We start from the raw sequence: 25,966 nt of genomic DNA, 5'->3' as shown, positions 1-25,966 counted from the left end.
GTTTGAGTAAGAAACCAACCAAAACATCAACCCACACATGCAGTAGAGCCTCGCTAACAACTTCGCATTCGTTAGGTCACTAATTTCCAATTTTCAAATCATGGTATCTACACCCGTAAAATCCTCTACCGATGGTCTCAAGACCAGGTCGTCGGCGCGCAAGAAGACTACATCATCAACATCAGCAACCGAACTTGCATCGCATTTGGCCGACGAGTATTCCGCAACGAGTACTCCAACTCGAAGAAGTGCAAGATTAAATCCTAGCTCGAAAATATTCACACCTAATGGTCATTCGCCTGCTGCTACCGACAAGCATGAAGTCGAGAGTAGCAATGACATGAGTGGCAGTAACAATCACGTCTCAGATGCAGTATTAACAAACAGGAAGAAGGATAGTGCATTTGATCAAAAGATTATTGTAGAGGTGAGTTAAAGTGATTTCGGCTCTCGCTTCTTGATGTTTTAAACCACGCGAAAAAATGGACCTAAACAATAATGTATCAAATACTAGTTTGGAGGCACACCAGGCGTGATAGGCATCATGCTAGGCTTTACAGCCCTAATGTACTATTTCTGGATTTGTCTAGAGTATTATAACGGAGCCATGGCACATCCATCTTCACTCGATGACATTGTGCCGTTCCTACAACGTATGGGACACCATGTCGTAAAGGGCGCTCCACCTACTGTATTCTCAGTCAGTGTCTATGTCGGGTATATCTTGTTCTCGGCCTTCTTGTCAATGACGATGCCGGGTCCGATTGTGAAGGGGTTGCCGGTACCGTCGTTGGGTTATAAGCAGTTGGATTATCTGTGTAATGGGGTTAGTTCGTTTTATGTTACGCTAGTTACGAGGTAAAAGGAATGCATATCAGATTGTGCTGATGAAAGCCAAATTTGCTTGGTTTTTTTGGCTCAAACTTTGCATGCTACTCACGCCAACGTCTATTCTCTCAGTGCCGTGCTTCATTACTACAGAATCCTGCCCCTCGGCTCAATCATAGACAACATTGGATCCATCATGACAGTCGCGATCATATCAGGCTGGACTGCATCTCTCCTAATCTACATTTCAGCATTCGTAACAAAAACCACTCATCGAATGTCTGGCAACCCATTCTACGATTTTTTCATGGGCGCTGTGTTAAACCCCCGTATTGGAAATTTGGATTTGAAAATGTGGGCTGAAATACGCGTGCCCTGGATTATACTGTTTTATGTGTCGGTGTCGGCTGCTGTCAAGCACTATGAAGAGACGGGTGTTGTGGGTCCGAATCTGTGGTTTATGGTATTGGCACACTTTTTGTATGTGAATGCGTGTATGAAGGGGGAGGAGTGTATTCCGACTACCTGGGATATCTTTTATGAAAAGTAAGAAACCTTGCTGTATATTCAATGCCTTATTTTGTTGAGAGGAATATCTGACATTTGTATTCTTTCGTTCAGGTTTGGATTCATGCTGTGAGTTCCCGTGTGGCGACAAAAGCATTTACAGTTGATCTACTGTCGACCCAGACTCAACACTGCCCTCATAGGTGCTTTTGGAATTTGGCTGGTGTCCCATTCTCATACTGCTACTCAACCATGTACTTGTTAAAAACTACACCTGGACAAAATCTTAGCTGGTCGACACCATATCTGATCTTTGTCTACACCCTCCTTGTTTCTGGGTAATTGAACCCTGCTTTTCGTGTACATTTCCGTCCGAAAATACTTACGGTATTGCTTCTTTTAGTTATTACATGTGGGATACTGGTATGTGAAATGATGCAGTTTTCCTTCTGAGGAACGACTGAGGTTTTTTTTGCCAAAAACAGCAAACTCTCAAAAGAACCGATTCCGAATGCAAATTGCTGGTACATACATCCCACGATGGACGTTTCCTCAGTTGCCATGGGGTACTTTGGTTAACCCAACATATATCAAGACGAAACATGGATCGTTGCTTTTGACTTCAGGTATGCTAAAAAATCCCTTTTGCTAGATGGATCATCAGGTAACTGAGTCTTCTGGACTTTCCTGACAGGTTGGTATGGCATCGCACGAAAGATTCACTACACTGCTGATTTGATGATGGCTCTATCTTGGGGGCTGATTACTGGTTTTGGGTAGGAGCAAGAAAGTCGTTGACATAGTAGATAAATGAACTGAAGCACACAACACTCCACCCATAGCTCCTTCTTACCATACTTTTATGTCTGCTTCTTTACAACCGTGCTCGTCCATCGAGTGACACGAGACATGGAACGATGTGCTAAAAAGTATGGTCAGGACTGGGAAGACTACACTACTCTGGTTCCATGGATTTTCATTCCTGGTATATTCTGATTTGGTATTTTGACGATGACTTTAAGTGTGGACTTGTGCATACTGTATAGTTTGCTCCTTTTTGGATATTTTAATCTACCACATCGACCAAGTTTTTGGCACAAAACACACACAAGTTGTAGTTAACGGACGAGAAATAAATCAAGTCTACATCACATGGATGGATGAGGCGGCCGTCGTAGTGAGCATATGATCTGCTCTTGGTGTCTCCTTCTAGCATCGTTTTTAAGTTATGTCTTGCACAATTCATATCCAACCAAGTTATCATTTCGGCAGATACCAACTTCAAGTCGATTGCAAATCAATAATCTGATTCATTTTCTGTCCTCGGCTAATGCAGTGGATAGCATGAAGATGAGAAGTTCAGACACAGCAACAATCACATTGCAGATCCCCAATATGGAGCAGGAAGACGGAATTTGCTTTTATTGGACAAGTGGTGTAGAGGTGAGCTTGCACCTTTTGAAATTCCATTTCAAAGTTGTTTGCAACGACATGCAAGAAAAGACTAAAGACTTGTCTCGCTTAATCACACAGTTGTTCGCGGTTAAATCCATTGTACTAAGCGTACTGGCAGATGTCCCAGCCCTAATGTACCCACCTGGTATGGATTCGACTCGAATGTTGTAACGGAGCCATGGCACGCCCACCTTATATCGATGAAAATCAACCAAATTTGCAAGGTATGAGACATCGTGTCGTGATGAGTGCTCCTCCTGCTATGTTGACAACCAGTGTGTATGTTGGATATATCTTCTTCTCGGTCTTTTGGTCAATGACGATCGCCAGTCCTGGCGTGGAAGGTTCGTCATTGACCAGGGGTATTCACAGTCGCATCACTTAAGTAACGGTATGTGTACGTCACCCTAATTATGAGGTAGCCCGAAAGGCCATGACTGTTGTAGAACGATCTTGTCGTTGAATTTTTTGTGGTTTTTTGTGCTTTCCACAACCAAACCAGGTCAATCTTGGATTTTACAACACACAGTGCTGTGCTTCGCATTTTTGGAATCCGCCTCTTCGACTTCTCAAGAGAAAACATGGGATCCATCTTGGTAGTCGCAATCGTTTCATGCTGGACTGCACCCTTCCTACGATACATTTCTGCCTTCAGCACCAAAACCGGTAACACATGGTAGCCATTTCTGTACGGAAGCAATGCCTAAATCTCACGACGAGAGTGTTCTGACTGTGTGAGATATCTTTGATGAAAAGTAAGCATCTTCGATCTGCGATATGGTGCGCTTGTTTGATAGAAATGTCACTATAACATAGATGCATTTGGAATCTGTTTGGTGCCATATTCTCGTACTTTTGGTACACACGCTCCACAATGGACATTCCGACAATTTCTGATGGGACACTTTGGCGAATCCAGCATATATCAAGACTTGACAAGGATGCTTGCTTTCTGTTGGTAATGGCCAAAAATACCCCTTCTGTCGTGAGCACATAACAAGCAAACTGTCTCACACCACCTTGTTTCGTAGAGCGGTATCCTTCTATACGAAAGATTCACTACACTGCTGATTCGATGGTGGATCTATCGTAAGGTTTATTGTGGGTTTCGGGTAAGTGCAATAAAACCAGCCCTCAGTGTACTTGTTCATCGAGTGGCACTAGACAATCGAACGATGTGGCTGACGATTACACTATTGAATGCACTATTTATTGCGACGTTCCAAGTGTCTACCAAATTGACTCAAGTGTAGTTAAAAGCCGGAATATATCATAATGAAGATCAGATCTTGGATTCAGTTTTCCCGAAAAAATGGTGACTCTTGCGGGTACCTCTTATTGCGCAAGTCCATTGACCTCGAGACACCTCTGTCAATCAACGTGGTCGAATCACCAATCCACGATGGTCCGCATAGAAAAGGCAGTGACACATAAATGCGAACAAAGTCCTTTTTACAATTAAAGCTAAGAATTTATTGAATCGAAAACAAATTACATATAAGGTCGTTTAACCAAAGTCCATAAAGCAATCAAGTGCAAGAGAGAGAGAGCATAGTTTGTCCCTTCCTTGTTAAGCCATTGTGTGAGTGCTCCTATACATTATAAGACAAGCCTTTTATATTACAACCAACCCTTTCATAAGGCTTTGCGGTTTGCTTTAGCAGCCTCGTCCAAACAACGAGTACACAACACATCTGGTGTTCGTATTGTGTTTGGCGGATAATCAATCGCGGGCTTCCTCAAGTTACATCCAGTACAGATCAAGTTAAGAGGTGGCATTTGCGGAATGACACAATCTTTGCATGTTGGGATGTACACTACATTGGCACCCTTTGTGGGCTTCAATGTAGGAGTACTACCAGTAGATCCACCACCACTTGCACCACCACCACCGACAACACCACCAGAAGTATTCCCAACGACAGTCCAAGCCAACGAAGCCTGTACCTTTTTCAACTGAGTACGAGAGTAGAAGTTTTCCGACAAGACCGTGCCGCATTCTTTACATTTGAAGAATTCTTCTTCCTTTTCGGGAGCTGGGATGCTCAATGCCATTATACCATCGGTTGATGATGATGGTGGAGTGATTTTGGATGCAATCATGGCGTATGATTGTGTGCTGTTGCCTAGAGCACTGCTTGGTCGTTTCGTATCAATGTTTATATTGTTGTTGTTGATGTTGTTGTAGTCCATTGCACTGCTTGGTCGTTTCATATCACTATTGTTATTATCGGGTGATGACGATGATGATATTGGTGTGAGGGATGGTTCGGGAGTTGGAGCTGGCGAAGTGGTGGTTGAGTAACTAGCATTATTATTATATAGTAATCGAGATGGTGAAGTATTTGTTGTTGATATGGACGTGGCACGTGCTCGAGTAGGCGACGAGGAAGCTGAAGATGCAGTGTATGATGATTCTGGTATTCCATAACCTATAGGACGAGGCGTACCTAGTAGACCAGGAGGTAGAGCCCATTTTGATTTCTGTTGTTGTAAGAGTATGTGATCGTCGTTGAGAGTGTTGCGACTGGATATGAGACCGGGAGGCAATGGAAGCGGCGATGCAGGAGGATCCGTTCCGTCAGCACTGTATATGCTACTAGTATCAAAGCTGGAAGCTGTGTCGATAGATTTAAGAGATAATGAGGATCCATAGTGGTGTTCTAGTGGTGGGAGACCAAGCTCTCCATCTTCGTCCTGAGAGAGAGAGAAGAGAAGATGCAGATTAGATCAAGCCGTGCAGTAGATTGTATAAATTTAATAATAAATATCAGAAATTAATGGTGTTCTGTGCAAGTTGGTCAGAGTGTACTGGGTTGTTGCATCAACATGTGAAACACCAAATATTTCAAGTTAAGCTCGTTATCTGATGATCCTATCAGCTATGCAGCATACCTCGAAGCCAAAGGAGAGTAGCTTTTCCAGTAGAGCAGAAGAAGAATTATCATCACTGAATAGCCAGCTTCTTAGATCATAGCCATCCGTTGTCCCAGGAAGGGCAGTGTTGAGCGAAGTTGGTTTGTCCAGAGGTTTTGGCAAGTCCTCGAATAGCAGGAAGTTCTCTGGATGTATTCTGGTCATGGATTTCAACCGGTCTGGATTGATATTGCTTGCTTCCAACGTTGAATGAAAGTGTGTGTGAGATTGTTGTTTCTTTGGATTGTGTGAAGAGATATCTTTCATTTATATGGCGCGACGGCGAGGTGTACCGTGAGGTGTGCACAGATTTACCATTACTTGTAGTGCGTCTAATGATTTTGACACATCTCGAGCTGGAACATCAAGCTTGCTTGGCCGCTGACAAGCTGTTAAATTCTTTGCTCGTGCTGCTGCTGCGCCTTTTCGTCACAGAGTGGCGACGGTGACATGAGAGCTAAAGAGGATCTCTATAATCTGTATAGCTGGATCCATGTAAATTATGTAAAGAATATTAAATACAATGACACCGAACGTGACGATTGGAGTGGCATTGCAAGTGTCAGTCATGTAATCTAGATAACATTTGGTCTCATCTACGTGCATCTCAACGGTTATAGGGTGGATTTCATTGCTCGAGCTATTGCTTTACAGTGTATACAAAGTAATAACTATCTCGCTGCAGTCTGTAAAGATCCGGATCAAGCGAACCGGCAGCGAACGTTGCTGATCTTAACCAATTTTCAGAACAAGGAGGTGACAAATGGCCCTGACAACGGTGAAGAGAACGTCCAATATGCATGCAAAGTCCTCAAGAAATAAATCAACACGTCAACACTCCCATGAACAATACAAACTGCCAACCCAAAAAGAAAACCATTACCAATCACCGGCGTCTTTCCTCCTCGTGACGTTCATGCAAGTTAGTCACGTCCAACTGCACGAAACGTAAATTTCAGCACAGATTCCATTTCCGCAAATGATTGTTTGTCGCTAGCCATTTCCTTGAACCATTCCAGTTTATTGGTGCTTAAACTCTCATCGTCAAACAAACAAAAAAGATAAGATTACGGAAAGACGACGACCATGTACCCGGATGGCATTGCAGCCACTCTAAAGCTGCTAAATACTCGTAATATAGCAGTGACATTCCTGATCTCTACCCTCATACTCGCCAATCCAATCTCGACATCAAATCCACAACCTCAGCATCTTTCTGCTCAATTGAGACAATCACCACACTCATATACCAATAGTCCACCACTACCAAATGCAAACTCGAATCGTGATCAACTCGTATTGGGTGCACAACAACAACTACCACTACAAGAACCTGTATTTTCATGGCCATCAAGTCCTAATAAACCAACTGAAATCACCACCATTGCGGGTGTAGATACTGATACTCATTCGTTTATTGATGTAAAGGGACGTACAAGGCTGTTTCGGGGTGTAAATGTCGTATACAAGGGTATGTACAGATACTTAAACTTTATTCGCGAGGAGTAACATGTGATTTTCGAGTTATTGGTTTACACTGGTTTATGATCCTGAGGAAAAGAGAGAATGTGGGGGTCGAGTCTGATTAGTTGTCAGATCCATTGTTTGGAATCGACTTGGTAGTTGCGTCAGGAAGAAAGCAGTCATCATTGTTGCTCTCATTGCGCCTTTTTTTTTGGCTTAAACAGTTCAACAAGTCTAACGATGTCTTTCCAACACTCTAGTTCACCCTTGGCATCCATTGACTGCAAACTGGGACCCACAATTCTCATTCAGTCATGAGGACATTCAACTCTTGTCGGATCTCAACATCAACGTCATTCGTTTGGGAATCCAATGGCCTGGTGTAGAGCCGGTCCGTGGTGAATACAATCAAACCTACTTGGATGTAATCAAGGGTATCATTCAAGCTTGCTCCAACAAGGTATGGTATTCCCTCGTCAGAGACTCTTTACGGCCAAGAGTGTGGATACATGATATATTGTACTTTCCCCTTTTTCGCTTCATCTTTGTTCATCATACTGACAGCAAGAAACAGTTTCGCTACATTTACTAAACTTTATTTTCGCATCGCAACAGGGTATCTATATTCTAGCAGACTTCCATCAAGACTCTTTATCAGAAAAGTTCTGCGGTGAAGGACTGCCACTATGGGCTGCAGACCCATCCTATAAAGATACAGACAAGTCAGGCTTCCCATTCCCACTCGAGAATCGACCATGGAAGACAGACGAGAATGGCATCCCATCAACTGAAGATTGTGCCAAACACAACTGGCCCGATTATCAAACGACAGTCTCTGGCTCACAAGCATATCAGAATCTCTATGATGACAAGGACGGTATACGAACAGCTTTTGGTCTCTTTTGGCGAAAAGTAGCCTCGGAACTATTAGAATTCGACAACATACTAGGATATGATCTCATAAACGAACCATTTGCCGGTGCTATATACAAGAATCCAGCTTTATTAGTACCCGGTGCAGCAGACCGTATAAATCTGCAACCATTCTACAACTCTATAAGTGATGCCATCCGTACCGTCGACGATAAGGGAATAATCTTTTTCGAGTCAGTCACTTGGGATAATGTCCGTGTAGGGTTTAGCGATGTGCCTGGTGGAGAAGCATATCGTAACCGTACTGCACTCTCATATCACCATTACTATCCAGTACCAAACCTCCAGAAACTTGAACCGACTATCCGGGAACGACTGAGGGATGTAGATCGTTTAAAGACTGGAATGATGTTGACCGAGTTTGATATCGCTTATACGAATAATGGTGTTGAACGAGTTGATACGCTCGTGGAAGCATTGGATGTGGCAGACAAGTATTTCCAGTCATGGACTGGTTGGGAGCTCAAGCCTTTCTATCCTATGAGTAAGTTGTTTATATCGTGTGTTGTGAGTGATGTGTTTCAGATTGCAAAGGATCTTACGTTTTATTGGCGATTCTTTTTAGCCGGATTTGGCGACTCTCTTATTGACCCTGTAACAGGTGAGATTCGATGGCCGATGGTACGAGTATATTCTCGTACTTTTGCTCATGCTGTGGCTGGTAAACTGGTCTTGCACAAATTTGACATGAAGACTGCCAAGTTTGAGCTCAAGTATGAGATTACTGCTCTTGATGCTAGTACTGAAATTCGTCTTGAAAAGAGGTGAGTGTTATGTTACAATGTGTATTGGATTGATTGATTTTAGTGGTGTGGAGGAACTTCGACGCTGTTCATGATTGAATCGACCGGTGTCTTTTTCTTTCGCTTCCCTCCAAGCTAACAGTTTTCGCTTTCCTTCTGTAGAGTACATTATCCAAATGGCTATGCAGTCCGCGTCTCTCCTGCTTCAAAGGCTACTTGGTCTGTTAGGCCTGGAAACTACAATTTGATTGAAGTCAAGCACACACCTCGTGCTCAAGTTGGAGATACCATTGAGGTGGCGATTGTTGCTCTTTGATTGAAATAGGGAGGGAACTGGATGAGGGATCGCTGGAATTGCTGCAGCACAAACAAACATGTAAAATAGTATTTTCAGCTTCTGTTACGTTATTCACACCCTGCAAAACAAGTTTATAAAAAACAACTGATTCTTTCTATGTATAAACACGACCCCAAAAGTATTTAGAGATAGTTTATCAATCTGTTACGACGCTCAATACTTTTGATACGTGTGTGTTGTGAATTGTTTCAGTTTCTTTTGTACAGACAGATTTTCTAGAGACCGTCTAAAGACCATCTAGAAGCCTTTTTTCATAACTTTACGTGGATACAGAGTGGTTGAGGTTGTTGTGCTTTGGTTGTGTGTTTTGGTGAGATGTTGGTGTTTCGGTTGGATCCTTCTACTACTACTAATTATACTATACTGCTTCTAGCTAACTCTCTACTTTCCATTCTCTACAAATCCATCTCAATCTGAAACCTCCCCGCGAGACTCTCGAGTTCCTTATTCGGCAGCGTCGAAATAATATACCTAACAATCTGCTGGATGGTTGTATGATACAGCATGTTTGCAGATTTTGACATGTTGGTTCGGAATGCGTCTGCCATGGGACCGTCTAATCCGTTTGAGAGTGTTTGTTGGTCCTTCCAGAATCCTGTATAAGTGATGTGTGAGTTTGACAAATGGGAGGCGGGGTGTTATGGTGGTGGCGTGGGGGGTTTTTACCAGTCATGTTGATTATTTCGTGCCATTCATTTTGGAGGTCTGTGATAAAGTGGAGATCGTTGACTGCCCACATGAGGTTGCCAACAACATCACCTCCTGTTTCCTTTGAGATTGCTATTGCGTAGGGAGATGCATGGTAAGATATTGGTTTTGTGTACATCTTTAAACGATATTCATAGAAATTGGGTCCGTAGCTGCACAATGTCAGACGCAATCCCTCTTGACGTGTTCAAAAGTGACTCCACTGACCCCATCGAGTGGCCTCCGCAACTTCATTACAGATACGTTGTCCGAAAGATGACCTGTATAAAACAATACAATGAGCGTTTCGTCCCGTTCCGATGCCTGGCGAATCCCTTACATCAAAGCGTGAGATTCAGCAGGCAGAGTCAACAGCGATAACGCCAGCATCTTTTCCCGATCGTCGGGACCGAGGATGCTTTCCTGCTTGCGCACAATGGTTTCTAGGACATACGATACAAGCTGCAGCGGTTGATTGACAGACGGGCGTTGGATTTGGTGGTGAAGGAATTGATGTTGGCCATTCAATGTATCGGTGGTTCTGGTTCGTTTCGAGTCGATGAATGCGTGATCGTGAGGATGGTAGTCGATGATTGGGTCGTCGTCTTCTAGAGGTCGCTTGCGGGTTAGTGTGTCTACTTCCATGGTCAACTGGTTTAGGTCAAATTGAAAGAGAGTTGCTGCTCATTCTACTGCACACACATTCCCACGCAAACCCTGAAGGGATAAAAGGAAAAAGAGCCTTATATCTATATTCAGATCTAGGAATTCTATAAGGTACGCGTATTGCGATTAGAGTACGGTGCTCGGTAAAGCTTTGTTGCTGATTTCCACGTTACACTCATATCACTTGAGATCTAGACATAGTAACTCGTTGTTCTTACACTCTTAAATCTTTATACGGGCAAGAACTCGTCATGCAACAGGAATCTAAAGCCATTGGACTCGCTATCCTCGAGAAAATCGGATATGACGCAAAAGATGTCGCAGACATTGTCAATGTGCGTATACTCGCTTACATACGATACTATACATGAATGATGACGCTTTCATTGTAGGACGTCGACATAACTGGAACCAACACTCCCTTCATACCATCTCCCTTCAAAGTCGCTGAATTGATCACTGGTAACAGTTCGCGGACGCTCTTTTTTCAACCATACACAACCGTTCATGTTGCACCTTGTTAACTTGCTCTGTATCGTAATTGCAGGACTGGACGTTGCTATCTCAGCCCTCGCCAACCTGATTTCAAAAGATCGCCTGGGACATACCCAGAAAACTGCAATCAATATTGATCATGCTGCATTGTCGATTACGAATCATTTCATAAACAATGCTGATGATGAGAGGTTTGAGACACTGTTGCCAAAGTTGCAGGCTGCTAGTGCTGCTGATCCAGGTAAAAGACAATGGTCGCGTCTTAAATGGCCGACTTTTGGAACAGCTAATATTAGTATACAAACGTGTCACTCGCTCCTTACGTACCTTGCATATGACTCCTCACTGTTTTACTTACAGTCACCCTATTATCTACGTAGCCTTGGTAATTAGAGGCCGTTGGGCCAACCACTGGAACACGTGCTTCCGATGTAGCGACAGATGGATTCAACTCGCTGCCCGAATCACAGATACACCCGAAGTAAACCTCGCTGCAATTGGATTCACACAACCGGAAATCGCTCAGCTTCTCGAATGGTGTTTAAATGCTGACGAGAGATATTTACGAACAGTTGAGGCCAAGTTCCTTGAATGGAAGGCATACGAACTTGAAGCAGTCTTGTCGAAACTGAATGCATGTTGTGCTATTGTGCCTCGCTCGTATGATGAGTTTATGCAGGTAGCTGTGATTGTGAATTGGAAATTTAGTGCCAAAACCTGACAGTTTCGTTCTAATAGTCTGAACATGGCAAACTAAGTAGTACCTGGGCTCCCGTCCAATTAGTGCCTCAACAGCCGTCTGTGAATGGTGCGTGGCAACCTGTGCCATGGCAGACCTTAACGAATCCTGCCAAACAAGGACTGCTGCATGGGATTAAAATTGTTGAGTTGACTAGGATGGTTATGGGGTGAGTGTACCGCAGTTGCAGTGTGGCTATTCTTGATGGCGACTAAGTCGTTCGTTTTTTGGAGTGGGACGACTAACACACTCAAGTATTTAGACCGGTTGCTGGATATATGAGCCATACTATGGGTGCTAATGTGATCAAAGTGTCCTTGCCGGCTCTTGATGAGTGAGCAAACAACTTCGATGTGACAATGTACTTCAGATTCTTTTTAATGACTTTTTCGCTTCTTGTTTTATAGAGGCTTCTACGGTTGGGCACAAAATCAAGGCAAGAGACGTGAACCAGCATTGTTTTGAATTGCTCATATTTACTTTTCATTTCAGGCAAAAGATGTGTCTTCGTTGATCTTCGCTCCAAAGAAGGGCGTGTAAGTTCATAACTTTGGTCTGTTCTTTGGTCAACTGCCCTTCGTTGATTCTCTTTTCGCTCCCCTGCAGGATACAATTCGAAAACTAATCCAAGAGGCTGACGTGTTTTTGGAAAACAATGCTTTTGGAGCCATGGATCGATCTGGTCTTGGTCCCAAAGACGTATTCGATATGGTCAAGGATCGTAAAAAGGGATTGATTTACGTACGAGGCAATGCAGCGGGCTTTGAAGGGCCTTACAAGACAGCTCCCGGATTTGACCACCTAGCTCAATCTCTCTGCGGAATGATGACTGCACATGGGGCTTATGTGAGTTTGGTTTTTTTCTTTCTTCGATATTTACTCATTTTTTTGTATACACAGCACAAATTCACTGGATCGTCAACCGAGCATCGACCACAATACATTCCCTTCCAAATCCTCGACAACACCACTGGCCATCTCCTCTATCTTGGCATGCTGGACGCCCTCAGAGCACGAGCTACGAAGGGTGGATCCTACATAGTGCAATCCTCTCTGCTACAAGGTGGTCTCCTCCTCCAATCATTCGGACAACACGACGCAGCAACCATCGAACGTGCATGGTCCAAGTACGAACCACAGGCATCCGAATCCTCATTCAGTGAAATCTATGGAGCCGGATCATTCAGCTACTCGATCAAGTTCCAGGACAAGCTGTTCAGGGAGGGGCACCCAGCTTCGTTTAACCCGGCCTTCTTTTATAAAATTAAGAATTGTTATTGGCCTAGTATCAAGTATCCTAATGGAGGGTGTACGATGTTGATGGGAAGTCCGGTTATTAAGATGGATGAAACGCCATTGTATTATCGGCTTGGGACTAGGCCGTTTGGGTATGATACCGTGACCGAGTTTTTGCCGATGGACCTTGTTGGTGTATGTGAATGTTGGCTTGTTAAGACTGTTGTATAGGTGCTCACTTTGCTTTGAAACTAGGATATGGTATCACTTGGTCTGGATTCAGATGGTGTGGCTCTATACACGATGGACCGATCTAAGTTAGATGGTGGCCAACACCCATCGCACCAACAGAGCCTCGTAGCCAGCAAGTTATAATTTTGTAGTTGTTGTATTAGTGTTGGTATGAGGTTTGAAAAAAATGAGTACAAATTTGCAATACTGCTTGTGACGCAAATTGCTATATGACGAAATTACATTCACTCCAACGGCGTCATATGAATCTGAGTGCATCCTTTGCTCGCCAGTAGATCATTCGGACTTGATTGATTATTCATTTCATATGACGTCGAAAGTCAAGTACAAAGGCTCGGCAATCCAAAATATAAAACTCGACCGACCTTATGACACTCTCGACCATTCCAGCGCAGAGTCAGTCTAAACCATGCAAGAGAACGAGACAATACCCATTGAAGAGTCGACAGGCACACCTACAGCGAGTGATCAGAATCTGTTGGCGTCTCCTGCAGGAAACGACAATTTGGTGGGCAATCGAAGCTCTTTTGACGGACAGCCTAAATCCAAACTAGTTGAAGCAACATACGAGCAGATCGAGCTTACTGAGGATGATCAGATACCAAAGTTTGCGCATCTAGAGTATCCGGAAGGGTGAGTTTGTGCAAATGTCATGGGAATTTGTGCTTTGTTAGCTTGGTTTTTTAGGATCTGGATTGGCTGGAAAGGTGTGCTGAAAAGTACGCCGAACGTTTAATCATAACAGATCTTTTCATGTTATAGAGGGTACGGCTGGGTGGTCGTCTTTGCATCATTCATAACGCAGTTCTTTTGCATCGGATTGCAATACTGTGAGGGACTATTCCAGAGAGAGTACTATGCTCAAGGTCTAGGAACGAATTTTCAACTCGCCTTCATTGGAGGACTTGCAAATGCTCTGGCGCTGGGATTGGGAGTCTTTGTGAGTGACGTTATGAACCACGTCACATCTGTGTTTGAGCGAATTGTCGATCGGATTACTCATACTGTTTAATGTGTAGACTGGTGCATTAGCTCAGAGAGTAGGATTCAGACCGGTCATATTTGCTGGTGCAATTCTGTCTGGTGCTGGATTTTTCTTGGCGGGATTCGCTACGTCGACGTGGCAGCTGTTTCTCACTCAAGGTGTAATAACGGGTCTTGGCTGGTCATGTGCATTCACTCCCGTGGCTACTGTTGTGTCTCAATGGTTCTCGAGGCTCAGAGGGACTGCAACTGGTTTAGGTAACCAACAACAAGCAAACACAATCAAACAACAACTGACAAACTATCTCTTAAATTTCTCAGCTGTTGCTGGCGGTGGACTTGGTGGGTTTCTGAACGCCATCATAATCCAAAAGCTCATAGAGACACAGGGTGTGCCATGGACATTACGAATTCTAGGAATCGCACAATTCGTCTCGCTTTCGTTAGCGGCCTTCTTGGTCAAGACTCGTGTTCCGCCCACCAAAAAGATTAATATTGAATTGGATTTGTTTAAGAATCTCAAGTTTGTTTTTTTGTTTATGTCTGGTTTGCTAGTTACTTTTGGCTGGATGGTAAGTTAAATGAATATGCCAGAATAGTGGTTATCAATTTACTGATATGAATTTCGATATAGACACCGGCCATTTATATACCGCAATATGCCACGCAGATCGGATTAGATGCTGGGCAAGGAGCTTTGGTGATTGCGATTTACAATATATCGAGTTTCTTTGGGCGTATAATACAGGTATTAACCCTCTTCATATACAATTGTTACCTGAACATAATTGTCACTATATATTCTTAGGGCGTTCTGGCAGATCAACTCGTCGGAAGAGTCAATTCTCTCGTAATAGCGGGAGCCATTTCCTCACTGTCTATTCTCTTTATATGGCCCTTTGCATACAATTTTGGAACGCTTAGCGTGTTTATGGCCGTAAACGGATTCGCCGCAGGTGGATACATTGCTTTACTACCAGTTGTTGCTGCTCAGATGTTTGGTGCAGAGAAACTTGCTGCTACAGCTGGAATGCTGTACTCGTCGTTCGCACCTGGATTCTTGAGTAAGTGTGATGTGTGAAAGTCACACACCAGAGCCATTTCTCATCTCTTTTTCTTTCGCAGCTGGTACTTCTATAAGTGGACTCATACTGGATCACGGACGAGGAGCTAATGGAGATACGGACTACAAACCAGGAATAATATATGCTGGTGTTGTCATTGCTGCTGCTACTCTATGTGCTCTGATTGCACGATTACTGGCACAACCAAAGATATTTGCTAAATTCTGAACTGGCGATTACTGGTGAAACCAACGATACTGGTTACATTTCTGGATTACTGGCACACCTAGAGATATTTACTGAATTCCCGGCTGAATTCTGAAACCTGTATACCCCCTCATATGCTGTACATACACGTAAAAATACAAAATAATTAACGATCCGCCGCAAAGGACGACGCCTTGAAGTTTGTACAAGAAATAGTTTGCGCGAAAGGTCTACCCGAATATTCGTCCTAAACTGAAATTTATATTGGGACTACTTTCCACCAGTTGTAAGTTTGTGTACTGAAGTTTTCGAAATCGTCGATGTCAACAACGTCGTTGTCAACAACGTCGCCACTAAACTACAAACAATAGAAAAGCTTTCGAAGCCTTTGAAACCATTCCAGCTAGCATGCCAAAGATTTTGTGTTATGGTTCTATCAACATCGGTGAGAACCTCAATGACATCAAAATGGTACAATTTGTTTCGCATCTTACGTTGAACAACTCGAAGATGCGTACATATTATATCATTTTAGTTGTAGTTAATGGATATTCTGCTTCAAGCTCGTTTCGTCTAACACTCTTCATGTCTAGATGACATCTTCCAAGTCAACGACATCGTGAAGCCTGGTGAAACGATCTCTTCATCAAACTACATCGTGCTTCCGGGAGGCAAAGGAGCCAATCAATCTGTAGCTCTCGCCAAAAATGCGAGGCCTCAAGTATCGCATGCTGGGAAAATCGGTCAAGATGGTCGTTGGGTTTTGGATGAAATGGAGAGAGATGGTGTAGATACGTCGCTGGTTTATATTGATCCTGTTCAGGTTAGTAATAGTTCTTTGTGAAGAAATGGACTCTTACTGATTTGTGGAAACAGCATACAGGTCGCGCCATAATCCAAGTCAGTGAATCAACAAAAGATAATGCCATAGTACTATCAGCTGGTGCCAACAAGGCTATAACTCTAGCCGAGGCTGAACGGATCTTAAAAGAGCGTTATGAGAAAGGATCATGGCTCGTCTTACAGAATGAGATCTCGTCACTACCCGAGATAATCACGACTGCTCACAGCATTGGATGGAATATCGCCTTCAATCCGGCCCCATGCCCAAAAGATCTAGTCTCTTCAGGATTCCCACTCAACCTATGTACATTGCTGACATTGAACGAATCTGAGGCTTCGTCACTGTCAAATCAGCTGCTTGGATCGACGTATGTGGATAAAAAAATCACCGTGGCTGACGCCGAATCAATAAGTAAAAGATTCTTTGGATCTCTCGGCAATCTTAGAGTGGTAGTCATAACACTGGGACTCAATGGAGCAGTGGCATCCTTCACATTGCAACCTGGAGAAGTGAAGACCGTGTTTCAACCTGCCTTAAAAGTAAAGTCGGTAGATACTACAGGAGCTGGTGATACTTTTACGGGATACTTTATAACTGAATTGGTCAAGTCTTATGATGGAGGTGTGACTGAAGAGGTTATGCAGAGGGCGTTGATATACGGTGTTGTTGCTGCTGCCATCAGTACACAATCACCAGGTGCGATGAGGAGTATACCAGAACGAGATGTAGTTATAGAGCAGATTCGAGATGCTGGCTGGACGGCATAAGGTCGTTACGTTGTGGAGTCGATGAATGTGATTTGCCTAATTTGCATAACAGTACACGTGTATTAGGAATCAATAGTAGAAAATTGCAATAAATTAATAGTTCTTTGCTCGTTCTTAGCTAGTCCCACGGTTGTTGCTAACCTTTGATCTTCTCACAAGCTTCAACATCTTTGAATATACCAAAGTTTGACAATTGCCCTTCATGAGTTGGTAAGTTCCATTGCGAGACACGCCATGAAAGGCACTCGATGATTCTCCTCTATGGATCCGTTTCAACATAATCACATCTCGCTAAAAAAGCGCGCACATGTCAATTCTAGGTCTGGCTTCAAGAAGGCAGTCAATCGAGCAACGACTTCGGTAAGTCATTCCAATCTATTCATAATCAATTTACCTACAGAACCCCCTATCTACTTATGTCGTTGATGATATGTTGAGTCTCGTATCTCACCAACATTAAAAAACTTAGGTCGCTCAAAATCTGGGAGCTATGGAAAAGACTGTGGATAGAGAGTATGAGGAAGAGGAGAGGAGGTATAAAGTGTAAGTAGAATTTGATCTGAAACTGCCGGTAGTATCCAGTTTGGAACAACAGGAACTCATAATTCACACACCATGTTTTCGGTAGGCTTGAAACCAAGGTGGAGAAGCTTCATAAGGAGGCTAAAGGATATCTTGATTCAGTTCGTGGTATGTCTCGTCAGCAGAAGTAGAAGACCTTGGCAAAAACAAGCATGCAACTGATGTCTAACCTCAAATCCACAGCCATGACACTCGCCCAAACACGTATTGCCGACACCGTCGACCGCTTCTATGAAGGCGTGAATGGAGGAATGGGGTATGGAGCTCTCAAATATCGTGAGACTATATCTAAAATGGATGAAGAAGCTCGTACCTTGCTGGTAATCCCATATGACAAGTGTCCATTTTTTGCCGATTTTGAACGCGGAAATCTAACTAATTTTGAATATCTAGGACTCGAATTACAGAGCAGCAGTGCTGGACCCGCTGGGTAGATTTGTCGGTGTGTTTCCAGAAGTGAATGAAGCAGTTAAGAGGCGACAGAAAAAGCTATTGGATTATGATCGTCTCAGGTCTGGTGTCAGGAAACTTATTGAAAAGCCTTCTGATGATGCTTCGAAATTACCTCGAGTAAGCTCGTCATGCCTTGAATCGTTGGGCAAAAACAAGCTCACCTTGATTCATATCATAGGCCGAAGCGGAAGCCAACCAAGCACGCGAAGTATACGAGCGCCTGAATGGACAACTCATGGAAGAGTTACCGAAACTGGTTGATTTACGAGTGCCGTATTTGGATCCATGCTTTGAAGCTTTGGTCAAGTCTCAATTGGCATTCAGTCAAGATGCGCACGAACGATTGTCTGCGCTGCAACAGCATATGGGGCAAGGACAGAATGTCGAAGGTGCTGTAGAGGGTGTGTTGCAACAGATGAGGGATTTGAGCATATGTGGAGGTGCTGTGTAGTGGATAAGCTTGATTCTTTTTTCCCATACATCTCAAAATCTCATATAATGCATATTCCATAATCAAGAACCCTTTGTAAGATGCCAATTACTGTAGCAAATTTTTAGAATCCTCAATATCTCGACTTTATATAATTATGAAAATTATTGCTTGCTAACTACACTGTGCCTGGGTTCTATTTTACTCAACCGTTATACCTATTTGCCTACATTCATTACTCCTCAGCCTCAAACTCATCTGCCTCTTCATCAAACCCTTCTTCAGACTCTAGAGCAAGTCGCTCATACGCTTCCAGATTCCATCCCAAATCACCCTTTTCAATTTGTATCGACCCAAGTTTACTTGCCAGACTAGCCAAAACATGGTCACTACAACTCTGCACCCATACAGCATAATCATCAACCCACAGACGACAGAGCATGTATGCTCGATCATCGTGATCCATCATTAATTTTAGAGATATGAGGACCTTGAGAATCGCTCGTTTTCCAATGTTTAATAGGATGGTAACGTCTCGATGGGCGGCGACAGAGAGTGCGAAATTACGGTGTAAGGGGAAGATTAGGGATCTGCGGTAGCATGCCGTTAGGACTTCTTGGGCGGTTGTGAATACCTAAAGAGTGACACAAGTGTTGAAAGCATGTTAACAACCAGTTACGTCTGATTCTTTTGGTGCTCGTCACCTCAAAACATGAAAACGAGCTGGACAATTTGCCGATGAGAATGGCGGATTCACGAGTATGTTCTCCTTCAGTGATGCGAGAATCGAGACAGTATGCATACAGTATATCCACTAGTCCAAGATACAGTTGTTTCGAGTCCTCAATCAAATCTTATGAAATCCAATAAATCAGAGCATGCGCAAACCGAATGATCATCAGTGATGCCAAGGTCCACTTACATGGCTTCTTTGGTAGGTTTCTCATAACTTCTTGCTCTGACGGTGTAAATACTATACTGGATTCTACCGGGTCTACTTTCTTCACATCGCGGTCAGGTGAAGGAGCAGGAGTCGGTAACGATGCAGTAGGATGTTCTCGCAATGACGTTGATGCCATCATGTTCACTAGCGTACCATCTGCATTCGAGTCAGTGCTCAATGTCGGTGACGTGGACTGGTCGAGTTCCAATCGTTGTAGCTCATCCACCAAGTTTGTGTTGGCATATCTCATTTGTTTCCAGATCTTGGAGTACTCTGATTCTCTAGATACTAGGTGACATATGATTTGATCGTCCATGTAATCGGCACTAGATTGTTGAAGGTGTGGAGTTAGAACAAAAAAAGCTCGACTGATTGTCCACCAACAACACTTGCATGTAATAATCTTCGTCAAATCTAGAATCTTCTACTTCCAATCGAGAATTACGTCTCGATGAGGGCGTCGAAGTATCAATGTCCTTCACATCGAGTATGTCTGAAAGGAGTGAGCGAACGTGTGAACCGTCACCACTGTATTGATTGTTAAAGCCGTAATGCGATCCAGTGAGTGATGGTTGCTAGATAGAGAAGAAGAATAAGCATAATGGACCTGATTCCTCTTACCCACTTTGTGGCTTACATCGAGCAGTTGCGTTGGTTCGTCCCAGTCCGGTACTAGTTTTGTGAAATTGAAGTTAGACATGAAAGGCAATGACATTCCATGGAATAACAGTCTCATACCAAGATCGGAATCCATTTCTTCATCAGACTCGTCATCACTGTCTTCGAGCATCTGTATTCCAACTTTTTTCGGAGCTTGCAACTGTTGTGGTTGTCGAGCAGAGACCAGAGTACTTAACAAGTCTAGATCAGGAAAGTGCTCTCCGGCATTCATCTTTGGAAGCTTGATAGTCATCTCTCCAGCTCCGATATCGTAAGAAGCGGTTTCTCTACCATCTTCGATGATCGCACAAGGGAATGTCAGCCTGTGAAAAAAGGTTGAATGTGAGAGTTAGACCAGGAGATGAGTAGTAGACTAGGAGATCCAAGCTTACTTGAGATAGTATGGCCGTATCGCAAACTTGAATTCGGTCTGATCAATGAAGAATTCCACATCCTGCGACTTTTTTTTTGAAAGTTGATCTGTGATTCCAACATTGGATTTCCAAGGCTAAACGAGAGTACTTACACGAACGTATGGACACTTGAGTACCACGATGATGTAGTCCTCGTCTTGACTAACAGTAAACGCTGGAGTCAACATTTTGCATCATCAAATTATATTTTTTTCAGAAAGTGAAGGGAAAGGCGCTATAGACAGGTACAATGCAGACTGCCAGAAAGCCAGAGACGCGTTATTCGAGTATTGCAATTGCAAACACTTCAATGTGAAATACTGAACCGGTCGAGGCGAAATTGAAATTTCCTGAAGTGTCCACACGTTAGCACTATGAACCTAAGGGCTAGAAGTAGAATTGTGCTCCTTTCTGTGCACCCGTTCAAGTTTTCGTAGCTTGAAATCATTTCGAAGCTGATGGAAACTTAATTTTGCCTCGAAGCTGGGCTTGGTCAACAAACTACAGGGCCCAGGAAAAACCTCACCCCAATCGGTTTCAAATCAAAGCACGCAAGCGCCATATCTATTGATCACAGCAGGCATCACCAGTTGTAGTAGAAGCTGTAGCTGATCTCACTATTATCTTATCTGTTCGCTCGTTGCTCAACACACAACGTGGTTTGTTGTTTTTCCCTCTCTGTCAACAGTAACAGCTTTTGGGAGCTCCGAAACAGCAACTAGTTTGGACGATATATCGCTGATCATCTAGAACTCCATCCTCCTGGCCATTGGGTCTGAACTTTTCGCTATGTTGTCCGCTCAGAATTTATCGCCACATATCACAAAGGAACAGCGACTGCTTCCAAATCATGCCTCTCTCAACAAGTATGAGATCATACGTATCATGGGAGAGTAAGTATCAACGACCGTCGCAGTTCCTCCTCTTGCTTGCCCAAAAGCCCTCAAAACTCGTGACATTTGAATGCATTAATGACACATTTTGATGTAGGGGTTCAAACACTATGGTCTATGAAGCATTTGATAAGGTCGCGCAGGAATCCGTCGCAATAAAAATAGTCGCCAGAGACGGCCTTCATCACAGTCAAGTACGTCCTCCTGCCTCCTGTTTTCCCTATGGTTTTTTATGTGGCTTGTGGCACTGGCGACTTGGACCAGCATGCATAAGTGATGAACAAACACACTCATTACCTCTCTAAACTTAATAGGAGGAACAGGTCTTGAGAGAGATTGCATTGCTACGCCGATTCTCTCATCCTCATATCGTACGCTTCTTGACCTTTGTCGACACTCCAACACACATATGTATAGTTTTGGAGCTACTCTCCTCGGGTGAGCTTTTTGGCAAGCTACGTGATATGAGATGCGGTCTACCAGAGTCCGCTGCTCGTCACGTCATCAAACAGATTGCTTGTGCTGTCAAGTATCTGCACGACCGCGGAACAGTTCATCGAGACATCAAGCTCGAAAACATATTATACCAACCATCTACAGAATCTGTAAACTCGATTGCATATAGTGATGCTAGAGATGCGGCAGTTCTCGGGATTGGAATGGTGAAATTGTGTGATTTTGGTCTGTCAAAGGAAATCTTTGATGCCACTACACAAACCCCTTGTGGGACTATTGGCTATACAGCTCCAGAGATACTACAGGACCAACAATATCATTTTGAAGTAGATATCTGGGCATTAGGCTGTGTAATGTATACAGTATTGTGTGGCTTCCTACCATTCTCTGACGGAGACTCTGGACGATTGACGGACAAGATTACACGATGTGAATATACATTTATACAGCCATTTTGGGAACATGTCTCGCCTCAAGCCAAGGATTTGATCTCTCAATGTCTCAAAGTACCATCATCCGCTCGACCCACCATTGATCAATTCATGGCTCATCCTTGGTTTTCCATCGATGCTGCTAGAACAGGAGGTACATTGCACAACCCTCTAGCTATAAATGATAATAGGTCTACCGACATCCGAGCTCTTCCACCGACTTCACGGCCACTACCGCAGCCCTTGACGAGACAAATCTCACCGCTCAATCAAATATATCCTCGTACCGATATTCGTAGTATACCAGCTCTAGCCAGAGTAGCTGGACTCGGTGCTTCAAAGCCGCCGCCGCATCGTACAGTCCGTCGTGTACCAATGAAGGCAGCCCAAATAGGTGGTCAATGGCCAACGTTACCTGACGTATTGAGAACGCCAATTACAGAAGACTTGCCTATACTCCTCAACACTCCTGATGTCATCTGTCCAGAAGTCGTCAATGGTGGTATGGTTGGTATTCTAAATCAAGATACGTCCGATAATACCAGCAGCTCCGAATCACGAGAACGAGAAGGATCTCCTGTATCTCCATCTGTTGAATTGTCACGACTATCTCTCGATACTACCCCACGACCACCTGCAGCTAGACCACCCGTGGCTCCTGTATCATCTGGTTTAGTAGGAGCGACGCCAGCAAATCCACGTCGACTAGCTCAGGTCGTATATGAACCATTAGCACCTGTAAGACTGTCCAAGAGGTCTGCATCTGATTTGAGTGCGTCCTCGAGCCAAGACGATGAAGTCACCAGCAATGATAGTATCAATATGAATATAAGTATGGACGACAACTACAATATGGATAGTGAAAGTGATAGCAGTGATTCTGACGATGATCAAAATGCTCGTCGTGTACGTGCTCGAGCTTCATGGACTATTGCTCCTATAGTAGATGCTCCAGCCAGTGTCAACGCCTCTGCTGCTGATACTGTAGCTCAAGCCATGTTTGGTCAAAATCAAGTATCAAATGCATTGATATCTGCATTTCCTCCAAGGAGGGCACGTGCTCGAACTGCATCGTCACATAAAGTATTATTCAATGAACCCCAATCATCAGCTGTTGGTAATAGTGGCATGAGTGTAGGTAGTGACTGGTCTCGGTTGAGGACAACGAGTGTCCCATCGTTGATTACTGCTCAAGAACTGCCACCTGTCGATCTGCAAAATCGCGAAGCTTGGGCTGCTATTCAACGGCGTATGAATAATGCTCCAAAGGCACCCACCATGGCTGTATCGCTTGACGATATTGGTGAAGACTTTGTATCCGCTCCACGTAAGTTGACACGTGCTAGCAGCAATGTAGCAAAAGAAATTTGACACTGTCGTTTGTATCAACTCTATCACATTTTCTCAATGTAGCACCTGTCGTGGATACGGAAGAAGATGCATCACAAACGCCAAGGCCTCATCTTCCATCTGTAAAATGGAACGAAACTGTATCTGTACTAGGTTCAACTCCATCAGACTGGGATGCTTCACGACGTCGACGTCATACAGTACAGCATCCATGGGCACCTCCTCGTGTTATGTCCGATATATCTCGAGAAGTTGGCGGTGATGATTATGATCTCGACGAATCATCCATGACATCTATGCCACCAATGCCAATAATGCCACCTTTGGAATGGCTGCCACGACGAAACAGTTCAAACAGTGGCAAATCGTTTACCGCAGCTACTACTACCGCACCAGCACCAATAGCAGCAGCGGCAGGACCTTCTGAATCAATGAATCCAGCAAACGTCATTCCAACTCATTTACGTCAACCACGAGCACGAGCTCGAACAACTTCAGTCAATCGAGTACTCTTCCGAAACAATCCGATGTCGGCATTATGGAAGGATCCCGTTACTGGCAATGCGGAAATGAATGGTGGGACTAGTCCTGGTCTCAATAGTAGTGGTTTTAGTAGTAGCAGTAGTAGTGCCCGATCTCGAGCTAAAAGTTATGGAGTACCATCGTTGATTCCAGTTGAAGAGGAAGAACAGCCAGTGATGTCTTTGGATGATGTAGATGGATGGGCAGCAATGCAAGCTCGATTGAATGCTGGGCGTAACAGAGGTGATGCTAACAACAACCGCAACAATATCAACATCAACAATAATCTCAACATCATCAGTCTCAATAGTAACTGGGACAGGAAGATCAGCGTGAACAACAATAGCAATGACAATAACATTAAGGATGCCAGCAATCACGTCGGTGGCGCTACTGTAATGGCAAACGCAAACTCACCACCGCCAGTCCACAAATCATCACCACCATCCGTCGACTCTATAGTCAAGAATAATAACAACAAACCCGGTATCCATCCTGCACCATTGGCTAGTCCTCCATCTGTAAAACTTGAGGTTGCTAGTGAAGGTCGTTTCGCACTACAACTTGGGAACTCGACCATTCTAAGTCGTCGACGACGTGAAACTCACGACTAGATACCCATAGAGTCAAATTCATTCATTCATCATCAATCCATTACTGTACCATTTTATTAGCATTGTTGTTTTGTATAGAAATTTACAAGATTTAGGGATTGGGAGAGAGAGATAACCAGTGTAATAGAAATTCAGGGGTGTGGCATTTTCAAAAAGTTATTTGTAACAGTAGTGTAAAAATCCATAAGAGTGTAGATAAGTACGATTGGCGAGAATTATATAGAAGCATTTTATTTGCTAAGAGCAGCAAGCCCCTTGTTTGTTTTTGCTACTTGCGCTTGCTATCATCCGGATCGATGGACTATAAAACGAGTGTCTTGAAGCAGGTTTGGTTATCTTCATGCAACAAAAGCGAGATTCTACTCAATTCTTAAGTACGTCACTTACATCGGTTATAAGCTATTCGAATTCCTCTAGCCACGCTGGCGCTGGAGCCGAATATGCAGGCCAAGAAGAAACTCACTGTCATCCACCAGCTCGAATCCCCAACCACCATCCAACCTTAGCCCTTCTGAAAAGTCCTCAAAACGGCGGTGAAGTATGTCATTCATGACAAATACGACACCTCGCAAGATACGACCACCCTTCCAAAAGATGATTTTAGTTCGCCAGTGCGAATCCGACATGGCATGGATCTTGTATGTGCCTTGCGCATGATGGCAGCTGCTTCCAATAGACAATCTCCAGATATGCAATCACCATTTACACGGCCTTCCGTTTTGAAATACAGTCTGACGAGCTGTTTTACCAGTCAGGAGGTCAAATACTGGGTAGCTGTTGTACTGCAAGATTGTTTGGTATATCCTCAATCCTCAAAGCTCAGTTGTCGACCGTGCTGTGGAATCCAAGTAGCGAGTCCAGCCAACGTCAACTGGTTGATCTCTTGAGTGAATGTGTCGTATACCAATGTCAAATTCCGTAGTTTGACTAGACCCAGATTCAAGGGCAAGGAGTCTACATTCACTGGCGCCCAACTAACATTCAGGGGTCCTAAACAACGAGTTTTACATCGTGTCGGTCGAAGCGTCCAAGGCATAGACTCAGACTCTTTATAATGGTTTCGTTGGCAAATTT

General features: G+C 43.7%; 8 protein-coding genes across 8 annotated transcripts; 7 read left to right on the top strand and 1 right to left on the bottom strand.

Annotated features, from left to right (window-relative positions):
- Positions 1–100: 100 nt before the first annotated feature.
- SmJEL517_g00818 (uncharacterized protein) lies at positions 101–2,331 on the top strand (the record flags this gene model as incomplete). The annotated part of the gene is made up of 9 exons (XM_031166746.1): positions 101–427; positions 515–858; positions 961–1,374; positions 1,450–1,464; positions 1,539–1,673; positions 1,739–1,758; positions 1,821–1,961; positions 2,030–2,111; positions 2,178–2,331. 9 exons carry the CDS (start codon positions 101–103, stop codon positions 2,329–2,331), a joined length of 1,632 nt encoding a protein of 543 aa, XP_031027267.1.
- Positions 2,332–6,792: 4,461 nt separating this feature from the next.
- SmJEL517_g00817 (uncharacterized protein) lies at positions 6,793–9,162 on the top strand (the record flags this gene model as incomplete). Its single annotated transcript, XM_031166745.1, has 5 exons — positions 6,793–7,177; positions 7,431–7,630; positions 7,786–8,587; positions 8,669–8,867; positions 9,009–9,162. The coding sequence occupies 5 exons, from the start codon at positions 6,793–6,795 to the stop codon at positions 9,160–9,162; spliced, it is 1,740 nt and encodes a 579-aa protein (XP_031027263.1).
- A 1,646-nt stretch (positions 9,163–10,808) lies between these two features.
- On the top strand, positions 10,809–13,402 carry SmJEL517_g00816 (uncharacterized protein; the record flags this gene model as incomplete). The annotated part of the gene is made up of 11 exons (XM_031166744.1): positions 10,809–10,892; positions 10,950–11,019; positions 11,105–11,293; positions 11,433–11,731; positions 11,791–11,960; positions 12,054–12,125; positions 12,199–12,209; positions 12,284–12,327; positions 12,398–12,637; positions 12,692–13,222; positions 13,283–13,402. The coding sequence occupies 11 exons, from the start codon at positions 10,809–10,811 to the stop codon at positions 13,400–13,402; spliced, it is 1,830 nt and encodes a 609-aa protein (XP_031027146.1).
- Positions 13,403–13,688: 286 nt separating this feature from the next.
- SmJEL517_g00815 (uncharacterized protein) lies at positions 13,689–15,555 on the top strand (the record flags this gene model as incomplete). Its single annotated transcript, XM_031166743.1, has 7 exons — positions 13,689–13,912; positions 14,042–14,219; positions 14,299–14,521; positions 14,585–14,835; positions 14,898–15,011; positions 15,072–15,327; positions 15,389–15,555. The coding sequence occupies 7 exons, from the start codon at positions 13,689–13,691 to the stop codon at positions 15,553–15,555; spliced, it is 1,413 nt and encodes a 470-aa protein (XP_031027262.1).
- A 387-nt stretch (positions 15,556–15,942) lies between these two features.
- SmJEL517_g00814 (uncharacterized protein) lies at positions 15,943–17,145 on the top strand (the record flags this gene model as incomplete). Its single annotated transcript, XM_031166742.1, has 3 exons — positions 15,943–15,979; positions 16,128–16,357; positions 16,411–17,145. The coding sequence occupies 3 exons, from the start codon at positions 15,943–15,945 to the stop codon at positions 17,143–17,145; spliced, it is 1,002 nt and encodes a 333-aa protein (XP_031027261.1).
- Positions 17,146–17,347: 202 nt separating this feature from the next.
- SmJEL517_g00813 (uncharacterized protein) lies at positions 17,348–18,631 on the top strand (the record flags this gene model as incomplete). The annotated part of the gene is made up of 7 exons (XM_031166741.1): positions 17,348–17,355; positions 17,466–17,505; positions 17,615–17,688; positions 17,774–17,835; positions 17,911–18,047; positions 18,121–18,297; positions 18,359–18,631. 7 exons carry the CDS (start codon positions 17,348–17,350, stop codon positions 18,629–18,631), a joined length of 771 nt encoding a protein of 256 aa, XP_031027147.1.
- A 214-nt stretch (positions 18,632–18,845) lies between these two features.
- SmJEL517_g00812 (uncharacterized protein) lies at positions 18,846–20,814 on the bottom strand (the record flags this gene model as incomplete). The annotated part of the gene is made up of 8 exons (XM_031166740.1): positions 18,846–19,244; positions 19,315–19,463; positions 19,533–19,879; positions 19,938–20,128; positions 20,191–20,225; positions 20,292–20,536; positions 20,606–20,673; positions 20,740–20,814. The coding sequence occupies 8 exons, from the start codon at positions 20,812–20,814 to the stop codon at positions 18,846–18,848; spliced, it is 1,509 nt and encodes a 502-aa protein (XP_031027266.1).
- Positions 20,815–21,415: 601 nt separating this feature from the next.
- SmJEL517_g00811 (uncharacterized protein) lies at positions 21,416–24,892 on the top strand (the record flags this gene model as incomplete). The annotated part of the gene is made up of 4 exons (XM_031166739.1): positions 21,416–21,519; positions 21,617–21,713; positions 21,834–23,733; positions 23,820–24,892. 4 exons carry the CDS (start codon positions 21,416–21,418, stop codon positions 24,890–24,892), a joined length of 3,174 nt encoding a protein of 1,057 aa, XP_031027265.1.
- Positions 24,893–25,966: the final 1,074 nt, after the last annotated feature.

The sequence above is a fragment of the Synchytrium microbalum genome, assembly GCF_006535985.1.
Source record: "Synchytrium microbalum strain JEL517 chromosome Unknown SmJEL517_scf0003, whole genome shotgun sequence".
NCBI lineage: Eukaryota > Fungi > Chytridiomycota > Chytridiomycetes > Synchytriales > Synchytriaceae > Synchytrium > Synchytrium microbalum.
Note: the sequence above shows the minus strand (reverse complement) of the source record. Positions and strands in the feature narration are given on the sequence as shown.